The sequence below is a fragment of the Bos grunniens genome, chromosome 11, assembly GCF_055505025.1.
Source record: "Bos grunniens cultivar Pamir isolate PY7600 chromosome 11, Bosgru_T2T1.0, whole genome shotgun sequence".
Lineage (NCBI taxonomy): Eukaryota > Metazoa > Chordata > Mammalia > Artiodactyla > Bovidae > Bos > Bos grunniens.
The window spans coordinates 5,301,902-5,324,537 of NC_141175.1; the positions used below are offsets into that span (position 1 = coordinate 5,301,902).

Consider the following 22,636-nt stretch of genomic DNA (forward strand, 5'->3'; position numbering starts at 1 on the left):
TTCCCTTCTCCGGGGGATCTTCCCAACCCAGGGATCGAACCCAGATCTCCTGCATTGCAGGCAGATTCTTTACCCCCTGAGCCACAAGGGAAGCTCCCTTATTCATACTTTGAGGTTCTGATTACATGTTGAAATGGCTGCAGGTTTAATACATTCAGTTCAGTTCAGTTCAATCGCTCAGTCGTGTCCGACTCTTTGCTACCCCATGGACTGCAGCACGCCAGGCCTCGCTGTCCATCACCAACTCCCGGAGTTTACTCAAATTTTAATACATTGGGTTAAATAAAATGTGTTATTAAATCAACTCATCTAAAAACAAATAAAAGTAATTTTCACACAATCCCTAGAAATTTCTAAGTGACACAGTTGACTCAGACAACGTTTCCATTGGCCAGTGGTGGCGTGAGGGAAGGTCAGGCAAACCAGGGAGCCACAGCACACAGTTGGAAGTTGTGACAGGGGCAGTAATGGGATAGCAGGGCACCGCCAGCCCTGACAGTCAGGAAAGCCTCACTGAAGACGCACCATTTCAACTGCATCTGAAGAGCCGGCAGGAGCTTTCCAGGGGGTCAAGTGGAAGGGAGAGGAGGGCTTCCCATCGCAGGTCTAGAGGCCGAGGTGACTGGTGAAACTGAACCATGGAGAGCGCTGGCCTTTGCAGGCATAGTCAAAACGTCCAGGTTTTATTGTTTGGAACCTTTATGGGTCTGGCTGGAGAATAGTGAGATCCATCTGCCCTGGCCTCTGCGTAAGTGAGCCAGGCCTCTGGCCAGGGACTGTGGTGACCAATTTATAGGATGCCCACAGGTGAGATGGGCTTCCCTTATGGCTCAGCTGGTAAAGACTCCACCTGCAGTGTGAGAGACCTGGGTTGGGAAGATCCCCTGGAGGAGGGAAAGGCTACCCACTCCAGTATTCTGGCCTGGAGAATTCCATGGACTGTAGAGTCCATGGGGTCACAAAGAGTCAGACACAGCTGAGTGACTTTCACTTCACTGTCACGGGTGAGATGCCAAGGCAGGAAGGGGCAGGGCTCTGGATCCTGGGAGCTGGTATCCTGATGGTCCACCCCACTCAGCCGCTTCCAGCACCGCAGAGTGCCCAGTGAGGATACAGGCTTTAAGCTTATGGTTCCTGCTCAGCTGTGACCTGTTTTCTCTTCCTCTTAGGTACAGCAAAGGAGATACCGAGAAGTTGAAGATATACCAGTCCCTGCACGGGAACGACTGGAAGAAGATTGGCGAGATGGTGTCTCGAAGCAGCCTCTCTGTGGCCCTGAAGTTCTCCCAGATCAACGGTCGTAAGTCGTGGTCCCTGGTGCCCACCCGGGTGAACAGCCCAGCCCAGAATGGCCCAGGGTCCAGGCATCACTGCCCACCTGTCTGCTGAGAGAGCCATCACTGTTTCAGCCATTCCCTGACCAATTCATTTCTTCATGGGCATGGTTGAAACCACACAACCCTTACTCCCCAGACTGATTTCTGTGTTGCACTGAACTCAGTTCAGTAGCTTTCAGCCTGACTAACTGCCAGATAAACCGAAACCCGAGGAAGCCAGTGGACAGGAGAGCCGGGCCCGCCAAGGTCTGTTCCCCGAGGTGGCCCGGAGGCCGTCGCAGGGAGGGCCTGTTGGGTGTGGGTGTTTCCCAGTGTCAGCCATCGCCTGTCTCTTTTCCTCCTCTTTCATTGAAAGCTGCCTTGGTTGTACTCTCCACATTAAAAAAAATCCCCAGTTAGCTTTAAGAAGGCAGTCCTTAGTGGGTGTTGGCATCAGCCCAGAGGCTAAATCAGCGTTGGGTTTCCAGTAAATATTTGAAGGTGGAGCTGAACATGAGTGTGATGTCATTCCAGCGTGATTCAGTTGCATCAATGCAGAGAGTTTCATGGGATGATGGCCAATCTCCCGCCCTGCAGGCAGAACGGGGCAGTGGGTTCCAGCCAGGTGTCTGCATGTCTGCATGCAGTAGACCCCGAGGGGGTTGGAGACCAGGCCTTCTGTGCCCCCAGTGCCAGCCAAGCCTCAGTGTGGCCAATTCTGCCAGTTTCCAGGAAGTAAAGCAAACATCTGAATTTGCGTGCACGTGTGAAATCAAAATATCTTTTGGGAATTTTACCTTTTTATCCTTGGGACTCTCTTGACTTTTAAGTATTCATCCTAATTGTTACTGGGGAAATAGTAACAGTAACACTGTGGCCAAATCAAAGATAGGTGTAGCCTGCCAGTTTGCGGCCTCGTCCTTAGCATGTGAGCAGCTAGACAAGGGTGAACTGTGGGTGCTCTGGCGCCTGCAGCGGTGATTGGCTGTCGAGGTTCTCAGATGCCTTCATCGTCATGTGCTGCAGTAGCCTCGCTGCGCCGTGCACTCCGCTCCAGAAACTCTTGTGGGGAGTTACGCATATAACACGGAAGACCTTTGGTTGCTTTCTTTCCCACTAAATGTTTAGGGAATTCACAACTGCCTGCAGGAGAGATTACTCCTAGAAACAGAAAGAATGGCTTTTGCAAAGTTAAAAACAAAAAATAGATTGCTTTAAGAAAGGGGTTTTTGGTTTTGGTTTTGGCCATTGGTTGTATGTGTGTGCACGTGTGTGCATGTATACACACCCTTGGTTCTTAAAAAGAATCTGTGGGTGCTTTAGTAGTTTTGTCTTGATTTGCATGTAAACTGTGTAATTCAGATGTTGCAAGTTATCTTTTGGAAAGTGGCTGATTATCTTTTTGTTTCTAAAGACTTTCTTTTTCCAGAGCAGTTTTGGGGTCACGGTTAAAGTGAGAGGATGGTACAGAGATTTCCTGTATGCCCCCACCCCTCACAAGCACAGCCTCCCCCACCATCAGCAGCCCCCCAGCAGAGTGGCCCATGTGTACAGTCCATGAACCGACGGTGGCACGTCTCAACCCCCCCAGAGTCCACAGTCGACGATAGGAACCTCTCTAGCTATTGTCCCTTCTGTGGGTTTGGACTGATGTCCAGTGACACATCTCCATCACTCTCGTCGTGTTTTTAATACTGTGTTTGAAAGCAAATAGATTAGCAGCTTGAAGACCATCCTTTTATGTCAACAGAAATTAATCATGGTGCCTGGAGCAAGACGGAAACCCAGAAACTAATCAAGGCTGTTGAAGAAGTGATTCTGAAGAAAATGTCTCCCCAGGAGCTAAACGAGATGGATTCTAAACTGCAGCTGAACCCTGAAGGCCGCCTGTCGATTGTTCGGGAGAAGCTCTACAAAGGCATATCCTGGGTAGAAGTGGAGGCTAGAGTGGAAACCAGGAATTGGATGCAGTGTAAAAGTAAGTGGTAAGTTTGAGGCTTCTTACCTAAATCTCAACAAGGTGCCGACCTCCCCCTTCTCGGCAGTTTCTAGTGAGTGGGTGGGCTGGGGAGGTCGCTGAGAATACCTGTGACTACCTACCACGCGGAAAGCCTTGCAGGTCAAGAGGAATCCTCTCCGATCCTCAGCTCCAGCAACTTCGATGTCAGTGTCTGATGTAAGGTGGCGTTTAGCCAACCCTGATTCATCGTGTGGCTACTTCATAAATAACTTGAACCTTTTTAATTCTTTTTATTATTCTAATTGAAGTATACTTGATTTACAATGTTGTATTAGTTTCAGAGATATAGCTAAGTGATTCAGTTATATAGAGAGAATTTTTCATACTCTTTTCCAGTATTTACAAGACACTGAGTCCAGTTCCCTGTGCTTGTACCTGGTGTGTCTGTTTTATATCTGGGAGTTTGTATCTGCTACTCCCCGTCTCCTAATCTGTCCCTCCCCCGCTGACCCTTTGGTTACCAAAACTTTGTTTTCTATGTCAGCTTTGTAAATAGAACTTGAATCTTCTTAATATTGAATATTGTATTCAATATTATTGAATATTGTATTGACTTCTGGTTTTTTCACTCTGTCCCTTTCTTCATAAAACAAGGCTGTTACCTATTTATAGCATGAAAAAAAAAGTACAAAACTAACATTCAGGAGAGAAATCACAAGCCTAATGATCAGAAATAGCTCTCCCTCCTTATTTTTGCTTTCTTTGTTTTTTTTGACTTTGACTTTCTCATTCAGACTCCTTCGCCGAAGCAGGGCGGCCGTACGTTCGTCCTGGAAGGCATTTAGGTGCATCCGTAGAAGTGGTTTCAGTCTGGCTCTGGTCGCACAGTCTTTGCCTGGGGTGGTGTTTCCCGGGCCTGCAAAGGCTCTGAGCTGAACTTCCAGCTGCAACATAGCAGTGGTCCTGAGCTCACGCCCCAGGCCTCCTACACAAAGGGGGCTCCATCGACTTGACTATTGAAGAAGAATGGACTCCAGAGTGGGCATGTTGTGCATTAAAAGCAAACTCCTGGATTATACTGTGTACCTGGCATCTCTGCTGTAGGGTACTTATTTTTTTTCTAGAAGACTGTCCTCAGGACATAAACTCCAAAGAACAGATAATGTTTTAGGTGGGGAAACAGGTACTGTGGAGGAATCAGAGACCTTTCTACCTCTGGTAACTTAGACTTGAAGAAGTGGGAGGACTTCCCTGGCTGTCCACTGGTTTCAGTCTGCACTTCCACTGCAGGGGGCAAAGGTTCGATCCCTGGTCAGAGAAGTTCCGCTTGCTGCAGGTTGTGGCCAAACAAAAAGCAGTGAGACTTCCCTGGTGTCCTGTGGTTAGGACCGCATGCCTTCACTGGGTCAGGACTGGGTTTGATCCCCGCTCGGGGAGCTATGATCCTGCAAGTCATGCGGCCAAGAAAAAAGAGTGGGTGATAAGCCTTAGAGATGAGACGCCAGTGTCTTAGAAGAGAAACGACCAAGAGGGCCATGCCTCAGAATCAGCGTAACTAAATAACAGGCAGGGTGTCTTTTTTAATTGGAAGAAAATGTAGAAAACTGGAACACTGAACGTTGATTTACTTCACGAAACACTGAAGTGGCATCAGGTGGTACATTTCAGAACCGGGGACGTGGGCAGCCGACCACGAAGTGTCGGTTTCTGTGAGTGTGTCATGCATCTTCCTTCTCAGGAAAGCAGATGTCATAGCTTGTGACCTGTCCATCCGATTGTGACAAATTTCACTCTTTAAGAGAAGCACTTTTTAAATATTTTTAATTAGGTTCCTGCTCTCATTAGGAACTCCAGGGAACCCTTTTCCTCAGCCATGAGCTTTGAGCCTTACAAGAATCATTGAATCATTTATCACTTTACTCAATGTCTCTTATTTGGTATTTCAACAGCTCAAAGGTAATAACAGCCATGTCCCTGTTCTATAAGCAATCAAAAATAAATTGAGTCTACACAGCACCCTTTAGCACCAGCAAGCAGGCTTATTTTTTCTTTCTTCCTTTGTTTAACTGTTTTTTTTTTTTTTTTTTAATTAGAAAAATAAAATTCTATAAACAGCAGTGCAGCCTTTATTAAGGCTGGGCCCCAGCTCACTTGGAGCTGGTGTACTTGGTCACAGCCTTGGTGCCCTCGGACACAGTGTGCTTGGCCAGCTCCCCAGGCAGCAGCAGACGCACGGCCGTCTGGACCTCCCGGGACGTCAGTGTGGTTCGGCCTGAGTACTGGGCCAGCCGGGCGGCCTCACCGGCCAGCCGCTCAAACAGATCGTTCACGAACGAGTTCATGATGCTCATGGCCTTGGAGGAGATGCCGATGTCGGGGTGCACCTGCTTCAGCACCTTATAGATGTACATGGAGTAGGTTTCTTTGCGCCGGCTGCGCCTTCTGGACTTCTTGTCCCCAGGACTCCAGCCGCGCCAGCCCCCAGACTGCTGCAGCTGTCCGTGCTCAGCGCTCATCCTCCTGGTCCTCCCGGCCTAACTTTTATCATTAAAATTTTATGACACACTAACTTAGAACTCCTTGTATCCATCATCCCGTTTCAATAAATAATCAACAGCTTTCTATCAATTTATTTGTACTTTCCCACTTAAAAACAAGTATATTCTTGATTGTGGTAAATGCTAGCAGTGATGGGTTGCACAAGTTAGAAAGTAGTTCTGAATAAGGACAATTGTTTTTTTCATTTTTCCAAATATTTCTTTAATTCTCTATACTTGAGGGGAGGTGAGCCAAGGCTGGGGGGCTGCTTCAGTGCTGGAGCGTATGATGCCTTGGAACTTGGTTGTTGTTCGCTAAGTCATGTCCATCTGTGCAGCCCCATGGACTATGGCACACTGGTTTCCTCTGCCCTCCACTATCTCCCAGGGTTTTCTCAGACTTGTGTCCGTTGAGTTCGTGATACCATCCAACTATCTCATGCTCTGTCACCCCCTTCTCCTGCCCTCAATCTTTCCCAGCATCAGGGTCTTTTCCAGTGAGTCAGCTCTTCCAATCAGGTGACCAAATTGGAGCTTCAGCATCAGTCCTTCTAATGAATATTCAGGGTTGATTTCCTTTAGGATTGACTGGTTTGATCTCCTGGCTGTCCAAGGGACTCTCAAGAGTCTTCTCCAGTATCACAGTTCAAAAGCATCGAATCTTCAGTGCTCAGCCTTCCTTATGGAACTTAGGTACTTTCATCCTGGAGGAAGCACCACTGAGATACCACCTTACAGCCTGAACAACAACCTGAATAAGGACAATTTCAATGAGGAAAACAAAGGACATTTTAATGGAAACTTTACCCTGAAAGTAAACTGTTTTTCTGTTAACACAGGACGGAAATTCTAACCAAGAGGATGACGAATGGTCGGGACGTGTACCGAGGAGTGAACGCTCTGCAGGCCAAGATCAATCTGATCGAAAGGTACAGAAATAGGCAGCAACACTGTTTTACTCCTTTTTCCCTCTAGGCAAAGAGTAGTTAGCCAAGCCTGTGGGTCTAAGGGACCTGGGCTTGTGTCAAAGGAGGGGCGCCGAAGAGCAGAAGAAGCCTCTGGATTCTGGGCACCCTTCATCCTGTTCTCTGTCAGGAATGCTGCTGCTCCTTCCTCGGTGGGCTTCCTCATTCTCCACCCTGGCCTGGCTGGGGATGCCCACCCCCCCTTTATTTCTCTACCAGAGGGACTAGCAGAGACAAGGAACACCTCTCAAGTCAGGCAGGCCTGGGTTCCAGTGAGGGTACATCATGTGGGTGGTCCCACAGTGACCCGAGCTCTCAGTCCATCTCCTGGTGTGCAGAATAGACAGAGTCCCCCCAACTTCAGCGGATAGTGTCGAGGGCGAGTGGATTCACGGGTGCAAGGCCTTAACCCGGTGTCTGTCACATAGTCAGTGCTGAGCACACAGTCACCACTCCTGTGTGTCTGCGTTGAATGGTGAACTTGGGTTTGTTTTTTTTAATTGAAGTATGAAAGGAAAGTGAAAGTGAAGTCACTCAGTCATGTCCGACTCTTTGTGACCCCTTGGACTATAGCCCACCAGGCTTCTCCGTCCATGGGATTTTCCAGGCAAGAATACTGGAGTGGATTGCCATTTCCTTCTCCAGGAGATCTTCCCGACCCAAGGATTGAACCCGGGTCTCCCACATTGTAGGCAGACGCTTTACCGTCTGAGTCACCAGGGAAGTCTTAAGTTGATTTAATTTCTGCTGTACAGCAAAGTGACTTAGTTATACATATATATGTGTATTTCTATATATACAGTATACTTTTTCATATTTCATTCTTTTCCATGATGGTTTATCACAGGATGTTGAACATTAACTGTGAAGTTGATGTTTTTTACCGTGAGGAGGCGACATGGCTTGGTGGGAGGTGCAAAGGGCTCAGGAGGAAGAGAGGAGGCTTTTTGGTCTGGAGTTCACGTACCCCATGACCTTGGGCTAACCTTGGGTTTGCCTACCTGTGTTACCCACTGGGCCTGGGTAACACAGGGAGCTGGAACAGAGGTGGACATGCTGAGGCCTTCAAGCTCTTAATATTCTGTGAGTCCATGAAGATGGCCATCATGCTGAATTTTGGCTTGAAAACTTAATTTTTATTTTTTTCTCATAGGTTGTACGAAATAAATGTGCAAGATGTTAATGAAATAGACTGGGAAGATCTTGCTAGCATCATAGGGTAAGGCCATTTGTTTAATATTAAGCTAGTGAAAAGATAAGAGATGACTTCTAATAATGACTGGCTATCAGACTTCAAAGAACAGGACTGAAATTTGCGCCGCTTATGTTACTCACCTTATAAATTATATTTATGAATCTTATAAAATGTATTGGTGAACCGCCCCTGCCCCCCTTAGTACTAGACCAGGTTAATCATACCAACCCTCCCTCTACTCCAGCCCCCATCTCCACCCCCAGGACACCTGCGAAGAGTGAATGAAATGTGTGTAGTCTCCTAAAGAACTCACCAGTTACGACTGGCAGGAGGACCCCACGTGGCCCTCACCCATCACCAGGCTCCTTCCATCTGCCGCGTTGGCTCTGTCGTCCCTCCGTCCCTGTCCCCCTCCTGCTCCCCGTTCCAAGGGAATAGAATTGTTTCCATCAACCACTTGAGAGTTAGTGGCGGCCGACGTGTCCTCAGCAAGGATGTTACCCTGCATCTGCCGGCACAGTGATCACGCACGGGGCGTCTGCGTGGCTGCAGTGTTCTCTAACACACGGCCCCGTGCGGATTTCACCCGTTGTCCCAGAAATCCCTTCGAAGCACATTCCCCTGTCTTAGGATCCAACCCAGGATCTGTCTCCTTAGCGTCATCTAATCCGCAGAATTCTTCTGCCTCTGTGTTTCTTTCTTTTTATCGTTGCAGTGTCGTTGATTTGTTTCACGCGTACAACAAAGCGATTCAATTTTGTATGTGTGTGTGTGTGTGTGTGTATTTTCAGATTCTTTTCCATTTAAAAAAAAAAAAATCGTATTTATTTTGGCTACACTGAGCCTTTGTTGTGGCACTGCCCCTCCGCACATGGGATCTTAGTCCTCTGACCAGGGATCGAACCCACACCGCCTGCATCGGAAGGCAGGTTCTTCACCACTGGGCCACCAGGGAAGTCCTTCACATTCTGTTCCATTATTACAAGGTGTTGAATATAGTTCCCTGGGCTGTACATTAGGTCCTTGCTGTTTATTTGTTTTATGCACAGCAGCAGGTATCTGTTAACGCCTTTGTCTTCATTGATGTTGAAACTGTGGGAGAACGCAGGCTGGTCGTCCTGTAGAACTTGCCTCAGCTGAAGCTTGTCGGAGGCTCCCTCACGGCTAGATTTGCGTTTTGTATTTTACATAGGAGTCCCTCAGGGGCGGGGCTATGTCTCTGTCACCAGGTCCCACCTTGTCCTGAGGCCTGTGGTTCTGACATGGACCCCTGGGCTCTGCCTCATTTCCCCTTGCAGAAAAGTGACAGTTTCTCTCCTGGTGGTAGGAAATGGCTGTGGGGAGATATTTTGAGACCCCCTCAGGTTCCTCTTCCTCTCGGGGCCTCGCTGTGCTGATCATTTGCATCTCTCACCTGAGGAGTGCCATCTCACTCTCATCCGCTGTCACTCTCTGCCTTTGTTGCTATGGTCCTTGCATTTTCAGCCAGTGAAGGAGAGGCCACCCCTCCTAAGGTCTGAAGCCGCTGCTGGCCCAGCAGGGAGAGCTGGCCGGCAGAGCCCTGTGCCTCTAAGCCCAGCAGATTGCCAGGCACTGTGGGGCGCAGGGTTGGTGGGCTTTGGGAGGCGGAGCGTTGAGGGACCCTCTGGCCTTTAGGTTTGAATGGTGGAGCAGGGAGCAGGGCTCCCGCAGCCTGGCTGCCTTTCAGAACCGTGGCTGCTGACGTGAGGTTGTCATCGATCCATTAGGAAGGGTGTAAACTGGCTCTAGTGGTTAGTTAGTTATATTTCAGGATTATGGACAAAGCATAGTCCATAAAGCATCAGTCCAGTTCAGTAGCTCAGTCCTGTCTGACTCTTTGCAACCCTGTGGACTGCAGCAGGCCAGACCTCCCTGTCCATCACCAACTCCCGGAGTTTACCCAAACTCATGTCCATTGAGTCGGTGATGCCATCCAACCGTCTCATCCTCTGTCGTCCCCTTCTCCTCCCACCTTCAGTCTTTCCCAGCATCAGGGTCTTTTCACATGAGTCAGTTCTTCGCATCAGGTGGCCAAAGTATTGGAGTTTCAAACATAAGGCATAGTGGTCAGTTATTTACATCTCAGGATTACGGACAAAGCACAGTCAGTTTTGGCTGTTTGTTTTTACTTGCCATTGGAATCATTTAGCGGCAGGCCCTGTCAAGAGTCACACACGCCCATGCTTCCAAACCCTTTCCTTTCTTTCTCGCTCATCTCAGCAGTACGCCATCTGCTCTTCAGCTGGTGGGTCCCTAAGGGGGAGGTGTCAGGGGCTTTGAAGGAAGGAGATCCTGCCGTGCACCCCACCAACTCCCACTCCAAGAAGTATTCATGTGGACACATCTCTCCCTTTGCCATATCAAACCACTTTTGAAAAACCCTGACTTTTCCAATAAGTGTTTGGGTATCTTGCAACATTGCCTCAAATCACATTTCTTAAAGTGGATTTTTAGTGATTTTAAGTAGAATTGTATACTTAAATATTGAATGTTCTGGTTAAGATTTAGAAATCTCAGGACTTCCCTAGAGGTGCAGTGGTTAAGAGTCCACACTGCCAATGCAGGGGGTGTGGGTTTGATCCTTGGTCGGGGAACTAAGATCCTACATGCTGTGCAGCATGGCCAAAAGATTAAAAAGAAGAAAAAAGAGATTTAGGAATCTCAAAGCTATAAAATAGACATCATGGCATCCAGTCAAATACTGTTGGAAGTAGAACGTTCTCAAAGTTTTAATAATAAATTAAAACAGTGAAAATAATTAAATTGAAAGTTTGGTCTCCTCAGGTTCTTGAAGCCTCCCTCATGAATTATTTAGGCAGGATTTTAAAGACAGCATCCCTGCCTAATGAGATGTAACACCCACTTCATTTGAAAATGTTACTTCTTGAAGCCCAAGCTTTGATCTGCAGAGCAGTCTGGCACAGGGCACCGTGGGAAGAAGGAAGGTTTTCCAGATGGCCTAGAACTTGGCCTCTGCAGTCAGACAGACTGGGCGTCAAGTCCCGGAACTCTGCTCGGTATTTAGCTGGCCTTCGTCAGGCGGTCCCCTCGCTGGTCTGCGCGCCACCGTTCCTCGTTTGCGGGGTGGTTGAACGCGTCCGTAATCAGGACTGAGCGTAGCGTGTGCTCGGCGCGCCGCCGCTGCCGCAAAGAGGTATAAAGAGCCCAGCTGTCTTCCACGTGTGTAGCAGATCAAGTTATTCCCCCTAATCATATAACATCTAGATTAGCTAAGTGTCAAAACAAATATGTCACACTTTTATGGTTTAAAGGGGAAGACATGCCCAGGAGGGCTTCCTTTGTGGCTCAGCTGGTAAAGAGTCCACCTGCAATTTGGGAGACCTGGGTTCAGTCCCTGGGTTTGGGAAGATCCCCTGGAGAAGGGAAAGGCTACCCACTCCAGTATTCTGGCCTGGAGAATTCCTCAGACTATATAGTCAGTGGGGTCGCAAAGAGTTGGACACAACTGAGCGACTTTCACTTTCACATGCCCAGGAAGTGACATTAGTGAATTTTCAATTTAAAAAAGTTTTTAAGATTTGGTTGTTTCCATCCTGCCTATTGTAAGTGGAAAATGAATTTGACTCACCAGCACACCGTAAGTGTCCACTTTCTTTAGCTTTGCAAAATTAAAAATCCAGACACCTGCCTTTGCATCGTGACAAATATATAGTTATCCTAACTGTAGTAAAGAGTGTAGGACTTGTGAATAATGCCATTTGTAGCCACATAGATGGACTTAGAGATTATCGTAGTTAAGTGCAATAAGTCAAAGACACATATCATGTGATATCACGTACATGTGGAATCTAAAAGAATGATACAAATGAACTTACTTATGAACAGAAATGGACTCGTGGACATAGAAAACAGATTTATGGTTACCAAAGGGGAATGGGAAGGGGTGAGGGGATGAATTAGGAGGTGGGATTAACATATATATACAACTATATAAAGTAAACGACAAGGACCTACTGTATAGCACAGGGAACTATACTCAGTATCCTATACTAATCTATAATGGGAAAAATCTGAGGAAAGAATGTGTGGACTGTGTGTGACTGAATCACTTTGCTGCACACTTGAAACGTAATATTATAAATTAACTTCAATTAAAAAAATCTATCTGATAGCCAAAAAAGTATAGAATTTGGAATGGACCCAAGCGACGTTCCAGCCCTTGCCCTTCACAGCTGTAAAACCTTGGCTGGCTCTCTGTGCCTCGGTTTCCCCATCTCCAAAGTGAGGGCTCAGAGTCGGAGCCCCCTCGCAGAGCGGTGGTGAGGCTCGTGGCTGCTCCGTGGCAAGCGGAGAGCCAGGCTGGGGACGCGTAAGCATCAGCCCGTGCGCACTGGTATCGCAGCTTGTCTTCCTTTCTGGTAGTTTATTCTAGTTTGGACAGAATTCATCTTACTGCACTGCTGTTTTGCTTCCTTTCGTATGTGTGTGTTTACGTGGACAGTAGCTTTTCATATGTCTTATTTTTCTCACACATGTGCAGACACGAGGATTAAGAAAGCTACTTGTGTCTGTAAACCACCCCTTCCTTAATCAGCGCGTTTAGTACACAGGACTGGAATGAGTTATTTTGAACTGCCACTAACTTTTTTACACCTTTTCCTTTCTAAAGGGATGTTCCCCCATCTTACGTCCAGACTAAATTTTATAAACTAAAAGCTACCTGCGTTCCCTTTTGGCAGAAGAAGACTTTCCCAGGTCAGTGTTTTCAGTATTTGAATAGTTAAAAACAGCACATGTGGGCACACATTGGTCGTGTGACCTTGGGCAGGTGACTTCTGAGAACCTCGGATTTTTCAAATGTGAAAACTGACAAATTATAACCCCTGCCTGGGGCTTCTCTGGCAGCTCAGTGGTACAGAACCTGCCTGCCAATGCAGGAGACATTGGTTCAATCCTTGGGTAGCGAAGATCCCCTGGAGAAGGAAAGGGCAACCAATTCCAGTATTCTTGCCTGGAAAATCACACGGACAGAGGAGCCTAGACAGAGGAGCCTAGCAAGCTACAGTCCATGGGGTCGCAGAGAGTCAGACACAACCGAGCAAATGAACACACACGCATGCAACCCCACCTTTTTTTGAATGTACTAGAAGAGCTAACAGACTTGTAAAATATGGTCACCAGCGTGCCGGGCACTTGGCAAGCACTTGACATGTAACCGTGAGTGATCCTGGGTTGCACACACCGTACGCTCACATACACACGCTCACACCACATGCCTGCACACACACTGTTTCACAGACAACTGGATGCGCCCAGCTCTTTCTCTGAAGCCTTTTGTGAGTGATTTCCACATGTAATTCTCAAACCTGGACCATGAGAGTAAGCAGTGTGTGTAAAGTACACAAAGCAGAGCCACCTGTAGGGGATGCACCCCTGCGACAGGGCACACCAGACACGCGAACTGACGCACGTAATTGGAGGTGCAAACACATACTCGTATCTTGGAAGTTCTCAGCTTGAGGCTTCCTATGTAGGGGACGTACCCTGGGCTTTACCGCAGATACGGTGCATCCTCATGTCTGGGCTGGGTCCAGAGGCAAGGTTGTTCTCTAACAAACTCACAGCAGAGTCGCCGGCACCCTGCCCAGCGTCAGCGTTTGGGAGCTGCTGGCTTGAGTGATGCTCTGCTTTGCAGTGTGTGATGAATGCTCCCTGCATTCAGCAGACCCCGCTTCCTGGGCTTGAATCTGACTTTACCCTCCTGACTCCATGACTTTGGGCAAGTTACATAATGTCTTCATGCCTCATTTGAAAAACGGGTGAACAATAGTGCCTACCCGTCATAGGAGTTTTTAGCGGGTTGGACGAGGGGCTGTGAGTGAACCAGTAAGAGCTGGGTCTTGGCACACAGTAAAGCCAGGAGCGATACATTGTCATCGTAAGCACCCTCTGTCCTTGACTTTGAAAAGAGGCATTGTCAGACCATCTCAAGATTCAATCTCTTTTCTTTAGAGATCATAGACTACCTTTATGAAACTAGTCTCCCGCTGCTTAAAGAGAAGTTGGAGAAGAAGATGGAGAAAAAAGGGACTGAGATCCAGGCTCCAGCAGCCCCTAAGCCTGTCTTCCTGTTTCGAGATATCTTTTATTATGATGACGACGACAGTGAGGGAGAAGACAGAGATGAAAAAAGTTAAGCAACTGTTACTCTCTCTTGTCCATTTTTCTAGGTTTGGTTTTATTTATAGATGTCAATAAAGATATTTTCACTATTGATTTTACTAAAGAAGGGTCTGAAAATGATAACTTACATTCTGGACATTTAAACATTGTTTCACATTTCATATTCAAGTCTATCTGAATGTGAAAAGAAAGGTGAGTGTATGGGTTGATTTAATATTTCTATGCCATTGTGTCAAGAAGATCCCCTGGAGAAGGGAATGGCAACCCACTCCAGTTTCTTGCCTAGGAAATCCCACGGACAGAGGAGCCTGGCGGGCTACAGTCTATGGGATTGCAGAGTCGGACATGACCGAGTGACTAGCACTTTGCTTTTGAATGGTTTTCACAAAACAGCAGGGTCCCAGATCTTTCTAATGTCAACAAGGCAGTTACGTCTGAAGAACATTTTCTCTCTTTCTTTATTTTTTTTGGCTGCACCGTGCAACTTTTGGGGTCTTAGTTTCCTGACCAGTTACTGAACCCAGGCCCTGGGCAATGAAAGCACAGAATCCCAGCCACTGGACCGCCACGGAATTCCTCCAGTGAGCATCTTCATGGTGTGGATTCAGCTGTATGTACACTCGGCAAGAAAAGAACGTTAACGTTTTGTTAGTGCATGCCGTTTTGCTTTCTGTTTTTCAGTATGTATGTTTTTCAGTATGTTTTTCAGATGTATGTTCTGTGTGTGTATTAGGTAAGTGGTACAGGGAGGTTTGTGTTTCCGCAGCTCAGTTTCAGTTCCCGTGTGCCCGTCACGGTGGGTGTATCTCATCTTCCTATGTGTGATTCTAGTGTTAAGACAGGTGTTGTCCATAAAACTGGCCCTTTCAAAGCCAGTTACAGAATTCACCTGCTGTTTAACTGGAAAAAACAAACCAGCCAGCAGTCTCTTCCACTGCTTCTGGAAAAAACTGCCTCCGTTAGACTTACTGACAGATGCTGTCTGGGTCTCGGTCACAACCCATACCTGATGGAAGCTGAAAGGTAATTTTAACATTGGGCTAGTCCATCAATCTGGAAAGCAAACCGCTCTAGATATTTCAAACAGAGAATTCAGTATAGGGATTTAGGTTATGAAATTGTTCACAGGACAAAGGGGCAAACGGGAGCGAGGCTGAACTGCCCAGCGATGGGGAACTGAGGGGAAGCGGCTGCAGCCCCCAGCGGCCCAAGTGAACATGCCCTGGTGCTGACTTTGCAGGCTCTGGGCTGTCTGCTGCTGCAGGAGCCTGTGCACCTGTGTCTGCTTAGAACACAACGGCTTCTGCCTCCCTCCTAGCCTAGCCTCCCACGAGTGCCTCCCATGGGTGGCCCCTTAGCAGAACCCTGCTGGCGAGGGGAATCAAGTTCCCAGGCTTCTAGCCTCGTCTGTACAGGGGAGAACATAGAAAAGGAGGTGTGGGTGAATAGCATCGCATGCCGTGATGTCCCCCTCTGTGCCGAGATGCGACACCCCCTCCCCTGAGGATTCTCTGATGTTGTTTATGTGGCACCATGATATGCGATGTTGTTGGTTAACGCATCCACAGAGCTAGACATTCTCCCAAACTTGCCATCATGGGAGAAGGAAGAATACAGAGAACGAGTTTAGGAGTCCTCAGTTCAGTTCAGTTCACTTCAGTCCCTCAGTCGTGTCCGACTCTTTGCGACCCCATGAACCGCAGCACACCAGGCCTCCCTATCCATCACCAACTCCCAGAGTTTATCCAAACTCGTGTCCGTTGAGTCCATGATGCCATCCAACCATCTCATCCTCTGTCGTCCCCTTCTCTTCCCACCTTCAATCTTTCCCAGCATCAGGGTCTTTTCAGATGAGTCAGCTCTTCGCATCAAGTGGCCAAAGTATTGGAGTTTCAGCTTCAGCATCAGTCCTTCCAATGAACACCCAGGACTGATCTCCTTTAGGATGGACTGGTTGGATCTCTTTGCAGTCCAAGGCACTCTCAAGAGTCTTCTCCAACACCACAGTTCAAAAGCCATCAATTCTTCGGCGCTAAGCTTTCTTTACAGTATATCCCCAGACCTATCACCATGTTGTACACACAACAGACAATGAATATTCAGGAAACAAGTGAGGATTTTCTGTATAACAAGCATTTTGCCCTAGTCACCTCCTTCTGTCTGTCAAACATACCAATCTTCATGCTGATGGGAATATGACTTCCCTTGTGGTTCAGCTGGTAAAGAATCAGCCTTCAATGTGGGAGACCTGGGTTCTATTCCTGGGTTGGGAAGATCCCCTGGAGAAGGGAAGGGCTACCCACTCCAGTATTCTGGCCTGGAGAATTCCATGGAGTGTATAGTCCTTGGGGTTGCAAAGAGCTGGACACACTGAGCGACTTTCACTTCTGGAGGACAATGTGGTAGAATACATCAGAGCCTTAAGAATGTACATATTCTGAGTGTCTAAACAGGTCCTCTGGGGGCAGGACGCCTTCAGGGAGACCAAGAAAAGCCAGGTGGGATGTCCACTGTGCAGCAGACAGAATGTGAACCAGTGCTGGGGGCCAAGGCCAGTTCTGCTGTGTCCTCCAGAAACTGCAAAGCCAGGCACGGTGCCTGGCATAGAGTGCCACCCAAGACCACCTTTGCCCCCTAGGTAGTGGTGGGACTGGAATCTTATACTGCAAAGAAGGACAAGGAGGCAGCTCTCTGAGCCCTCCCTGCAGCAGGCCTCGGAAGCAACCCAGGAAGTCCCAGAGAGTCAGAGAAGAGAAAGGATGAAGGAAGTAGAGTCAGGTGGAGCAACACCAGAAGGTCGGAATCTGCTGTGTCTGTCTTTGAAGATGAAGAGGGCACCAGCCAAGGAATACAGGAGGCCTCTAGGAACTGGGAAAGGTGAGGAAGTGAATTCTTCCCCAGCATGCTAAGGGGGAACACAGCCTTGATGACACCTTGATTTTAGAGACCCATGTCAGACTTCCAACCTGCAGAACTGTAATATAATCATTTGCATCATTTAAAGCCAGTAAGTGTGCAGCAATTTGTGATGACAGCAACAGGAAATTCCTGCCCTGCCAGCTCTCTCCCCTGTACTGGAAACCCCAGCAGATTCAGAGGTACAGGCTCTATGTGCCGGGCTTCAAGACCACCAGTGCTCGATGCACTGACTTGGGCCCTGCAGGGCTGTGGGTAATTGGGAAGAGGTTCTAGTCAGCCCTTGGGGAGGCCAGAGTTCTACCCCGGGCCCCAGTGGGGAACAGGCCTGCCAGCTGCTGCACATGGAAAAGAGCACTTGGGCTTTGGCGTCTGAAGGGCCTGAATCCAAAGCCTAGTTGGCGCTTTCCTAAGTGCGTGACTGTGGACAAGGCCCTTAACCTTTTGCCGCCTTAGTTTTCTTCTGTGTAAAATGGGGAGAGTGGCACCTGCCTTAGAAGACTGTTGGATTAAATAAGGTCACAAGGGAAAGTGCTCACAACAGTGCCTGACACCCAGTAAATGCTCCAAAAAATACGGGGAAAAAAGAATGTACATATTCTGTAATGCAGCAATTGTACTGCTAGGACCTAAAGAGAAAGTAGAACAAGTGTAAAAGACTGGCAGATTTACAATATGAAACCTAGAAATGAGTGTTCCTTAGAGGAAATTCACTGTATTACGGTATATTCCTCGAATCAAATACTGTTCAGTCTCTAAGTCATGTCCAACTCTTTGTGACCCCATGGACTGCAGCATGCCAGGCTTCCCTGACCTTCACTGTCTCCCAGAGTTTGCTCAAAACTCCTGTCCATTGAGAATGGAATATTAGGCAGCAATTAAAAATGATGATAGATTTGGTTAACATAAAAGGTGAATAGTATTACCATCTAAAATACTGAATGAAGTACTTTCTGTATTTCATTCAGAAAGGTACATATATTTTCTTAATTTTGTTACCAGTAAAAGAAAATTGTGTAAATACAGATGCATTAAAATGTATAGGAGGAATGAAACCCGAAGTGCTGACAGTGGGTCTCTCCAGGCAGTGGGACTGTTGAGTTTTGGGGCTAGAACTCTCAATCTGAAAATGCCAGAAAATCAGACTCAGGTAGACCAAAGGGATTTGGGAACTCTCAAGACTGGAAGTCCAGAGGGAGAGGATAGGTCCAGTTACTCAGCATCCTCAAAACGTGTGTTCTTGCTGATTCTAGGCTCTCCCTTCTCCAGAGTCCACTTCGTCTTCAGTCCACACAATGGGGGCCCCTTTTGCCCCAAGGATGCCTTCATGGAGCCCCATGTTATAGCATTCTTACTATTTAAATAGAGGGTGCCATTCAAAGAAGAGAACAAGAGCCGTTGCTCAAATCCTGGCTTTTGTTCCCAGTGCCCAAGTTAGAGCTTGTGCCCAACTCTGAGCCATCACCACAGCCAGGAAATCAGGATGGTCTTCAACCTACCTGGGTCCTTTCTGGAGCTCAGCATGCCTATGTGACTGAAAGGGGAAACGGGCCAATGGAAAACCAGGGTCGCAATATAGCAGAAGAGGTCAATGGACTCAGAGAAAGCAACCCATACATGCAGGAGTGTGGGTCATTACCTGTGCTGTGGATTTGACCCGATAAACTTGGGCACTTTGTGAAAGTTTAGTTTTTTAATTTTTTCTCATCCCTAGCTCCATGCCCCTCCACCCCCCCCCAAAAAATCTTACCTTTGCCAAACACCCTTTTTGCATATAAAGATCCAGAAATCTGGAAGACAGAGATGGGATGGCTAGACTGTATTTGTCAAACACACGTCTGAGAGGAGAGAAAAGGGAAAACCCTGAGTTTGGTTTGAATGTGTAGACTTTGTAGGACCGACAGGGACCATTTGAGGAGACCCCCGTCCACAGCATGGAGAGAGAAGAAAAAGCCACACGAGAGTGATGGGTTGGTATGTTAACTCCACCAGGGTGAAAGTTGGAGCCATGAAATGAACAACCCCATTCAGAGTGAGAAAAAGGGCAGAAGAGGAAACCTGTACTACTCTGAGGAGTAGACTCAGAAATTGAACAGAGGTAAAGAAAAATGACCTAACAAAAGACATTGGAACAAATAAAACTTTTAATAGTCTTGACTGCATTTATTTGCATTCTTGACCCTGTTCTTGGCCACTGAGCACTTTGAATAAGCATGACTTTCAGCTGTTTATCTTGATTTGTAGACTTCATTGTCTAACGAGGACGTCAGGACCACAGCACAAAGGAGGCACGCGATGGGTGTCGTTGCAGGAGCAGGGTGTCCATTCTCCTCGGAACACTGCTTTCAGTTCAGCAAACATCATCGGCCACTTGTGCTGTGAGCCAGGCCCTGTTCGGAGCTAAAGATGCAAGAGGGAACCACACAGACTTGGTGCCTGTTTTCCTGGAGGCCACACAATCTAGCACTTCCTGAACACGTTTTCAAATGCACCTCCTGAAATACACACCACAATTATAATTCCTCAACCTCATCAAATAATCCATTGATCCATCAGCCCACTCCTAGCCTATCCACAGCTTCATCGTGACAATCCCTCCCTTCTGAACAAGACCTGGGTGAGTCCTTCCATCTGCCTTCTACTTGCACCACAAGAGCCAAGTATTCCTAGAAGAAAATCACACAACTGAGCTGGTTGAATGACTAAACCTTGGAAGGACCCAGTGTTATCAGCAACCCTCTGACAGGCTTGCTGTTCTTTGACCTGCATCAGCTATTCTGTATATTCAACTCTCCCATGTCCCTCCCCTGTTCTTTCCTCGGTTCATTGAGAAAATTGAAGCCATTGTCCATCAATTCCCTCTCCCCTACACCAACCAGTCAACCGTGCCTTCATCTATACTCATTCCTCCTACTGCAAGCTGAGTCCCTCTACCTGAGCCCTTCAGTCTGTCTCCTTTATCTTAGAGATTTCGAACATTTGCTGACTCTTCTAAATTGTCAGTTTCATCATCTATCCTGGAGGAGAAGCAGATGACATCGGATGAGACGGTTGAATGGCATCACTGACTCGATGGACATGAGTGTGAGCATACTCTGGGAGATGGTGAAGGACAGGGAAGCCTGGCATGCTGCAGTCCCTGGGGTGGCGAAGAGTCGCACATGACTTGGTGGCTGAATAACACCTATTCTGGATCCTTCGAGCCACCTTTGATTCTACATATACAGAATCAAATAGCACTTTCTGCTACACTCCTCCCACTGCCCTCAACTTCTAATTGTTCATGTTCCTGGAGGCTTTGGGGGGCTCTTAACAGTCTCCCAGTGCCTTAAAATAACATCTATAGGCTGATGGCTCTGAAATGTGTAGTTAGAGGTCAGATTCTCCCACAAACCCCAAGCTACAAAATTTATCTGCCTACCTGCCATCTCCACTGAAGCATCTTACACCTCACTTTGACATGTTACAAACAGCTTTGTAGCTGTCTACACACACCTCAGAGTCTCACCCGCTCCCAGCCTTTCTCACTGCTGCTGGTGGTGTCACTGTTCACCGCACTGCTCCAGTCAGGAACCTAGGAGGATCCGTCCTTGCTGTGTGCACCTTCCCCCACTACCTCCACAGTCAGCCCATTAGCAAGCCCCATCACTTCTGCTTCCAAACACTGACCTGCACCTGAGGTGTGCCTCCACCAGCTACCTTAATCTTGGGCATCACCCTCTTTGTATGACATATACTGACCTCCCTGCATTCACTACTGGTCCTTTTTCAAGCTAGACTCTACAGCTGCAAAATCGGTCATGGCATCACTCTGTTCAGAACCTTTGAAATGACTTCTCGCTGCACTTGTGGATAATGTTCAAACTCTATGTCGTTGTCTATGAAGGTTCTGCACAATCTTATCTTTCCAGGCTCCCATTCCCCTCGCTCCACAAAAAAATAAATAAAATAAAAATTTAAGGAAACCCATCAGTACAATTCACCATGTTAATGAAGAATAAAAGCTGCTGCTGCTGCTGCTGCTGCTAAGTCACTTCAGTCGTGTCCGACTCTGTGCGATCCCATAGACAGCAGACCACCAGGCTCCTCTGTCCCTGGGATTCTCCAGGCAAGAACACTGGAGTGGGTCGCAATTTCCTTCTCCAGTGCATGAAAGTGAAAAGTGAAAGCGAAGTCGCTCAGTCGTTCCGACTCTTTGCGACCCCATGGACTGGAGCCTATGAGGCTCCTCCGTCCATGGGATTTTCCAGGCAAGAGTACTGGAGTGGGGTGCCATTGCCTTCTCTGAATAAAAGCTACATGTGGGGGCAAAAAATAAGGAAATTGCACTTGATAAATTCCAGCTCCAACCAATAAGAATAGACGGCAACCACCTCAAACTGGTAAAGGTTATCTGCAGAAGGTTATCTGCAAAAACCTGCAGCCAACATTATTCTTAAAGGCAACACACTGAAATGTTTCGCTTTGAGATAAAGAAAGAGAAGGATTCCTACACTCAACTCTTCTCAGCCTTAGCCAGTCAGTGCTGTCAGGGAAGGAAAGAAAGTGAAAGCTACATGGATTGGGAATGAAGGTCTAAAATGGCCATTATCCATAGATGATTTGAGTGTGAACTCAGGAAATCCGAAAGACTCTATAAAAGATGTATTGGAATTAATGTGTTAAGCAAAGTTACTAGAGACAAGTTCAATATATAAAAATCAATTCCATCTCTATACGAGTGATAAACAAAATTTTATGTAAATATTAAATTCCTGTGCTGCCATAAAAAAATCATCCCGAGGTTCGTGGCCTAAAACCACACAAATTATTATCTTACTGTCCTGTGGGTCAGAAGTCTTGTATGGGTGTAATGAGGCTGAGGTCAGGATGTCAGCAGGACTGGAGGCTTTCGTGTCTGGAGGCTCTTGGAGGGAGTCTGGCTCCTGCTCCTCTGGCTGGTTGAAAGAATCCAGTTCCTGGTGGTTGTGGAGCTGTTTTCCTGCCGGCTATAAGCTAAAGACTTAGACCGTAACCACAGTCTCCAGGCAGGCAGTGTGGTGTATTGATTAAGCACACGGCCTGGACAACTACGGTTACTAGCTATGTAGATGCAAGATATGAGTGAGCCATGCCTCCCTTCCCTCACTTGTAGAAGGGGACCTATCTTACTGAAGCTTAGGACTTAATGAGAGTTAGTGTTGTCAGTGCTTTCATTATTAACAATCTAGGCCCACATCCAGCGTGTGCCCACATTTTGCAGTCATCTCCTCTCCCAAATTCCACACTCCCAGAAAGTGAAGAAAGTGAAAGCCGCTCAGTTGTTTCTGACTCTTTGTGACCCCATGGACTATACAGTCCATGGAATTCTCCAGGCCAGAATACTGGAGTGGGTAGCCTTTCCCTTCTCCAGGGGATCTTCCCAACCCAGGAATCGAACCCAGGCCTCCCTCATTGCAGGCGGATTCTTTACCAACTGAGCCACAAGCGAATCCCAAGAATACTGGAATGGGTAGCCTCTCCCTTCTCCAGTGGATTTTCCCAACTCAGGAATTGAACTGGGGTTTCCTGCATCACAGGTAGATTCTTTACCAACTGAGCAA

At 47.4% G+C, this 22,636-nt stretch overlaps 1 protein-coding gene, 1 long non-coding RNA gene and 1 pseudogene across 15 annotated transcripts in view; 2 read left to right on the forward strand and 1 right to left on the reverse strand.

Annotated features, from left to right (window-relative positions):
• The window catches only part of TTF1 (transcription termination factor 1), a 29,317-nt gene extending 15,076 nt beyond the window's left edge, over positions 1 to 14,241 (forward strand). For 5 of the 13 annotated variants that reach the window (XM_086324399.1, XM_086324398.1, XM_086324400.1 and 2 more), the window contains 6 exons: positions 1,170 to 1,300; positions 3,067 to 3,301; positions 6,653 to 6,742; positions 7,932 to 7,997; positions 12,625 to 12,710; positions 13,968 to 14,241. In XM_086324399.1, the coding sequence (XP_086180525.1) occupies positions 1,170 to 1,300; positions 3,067 to 3,301; positions 6,653 to 6,742; positions 7,932 to 7,997; positions 12,625 to 12,710; positions 13,968 to 14,152 (793 nt within the window). In that variant the 3' untranslated portion in view covers positions 14,153 to 14,241. The remainder of the gene's footprint in view (positions 1 to 1,169; positions 1,301 to 3,066; positions 3,302 to 6,652; positions 6,743 to 7,931; positions 7,998 to 12,624; positions 12,711 to 13,967) is intronic. The other 8 variants (XR_015136141.1, XR_015136140.1, XR_015136143.1 and 5 more) reach the window with 3 other exon arrangements.
• LOC147362372 (histone H2B type 2-K1 pseudogene) lies at positions 5,315 to 6,658 on the reverse strand (annotated as a pseudogene). Its single transcript, XR_015136145.1, has one exon. The product of XR_015136145.1 is annotated as a histone H2B type 2-K1 pseudogene (transcript).
• A 2,636-nt stretch (positions 14,242 to 16,877) lies between the features above and the next one.
• Positions 16,878 to 21,087, forward strand: LOC147362373 (uncharacterized). Its single transcript, XR_015136146.1, has 3 exons — positions 16,878 to 17,015; positions 19,047 to 19,152; positions 19,299 to 21,087. It is a non-coding gene; the product is annotated as an uncharacterized LOC147362373 (long non-coding RNA).
• Positions 21,088 to 22,636: the final 1,549 nt, after the last annotated feature.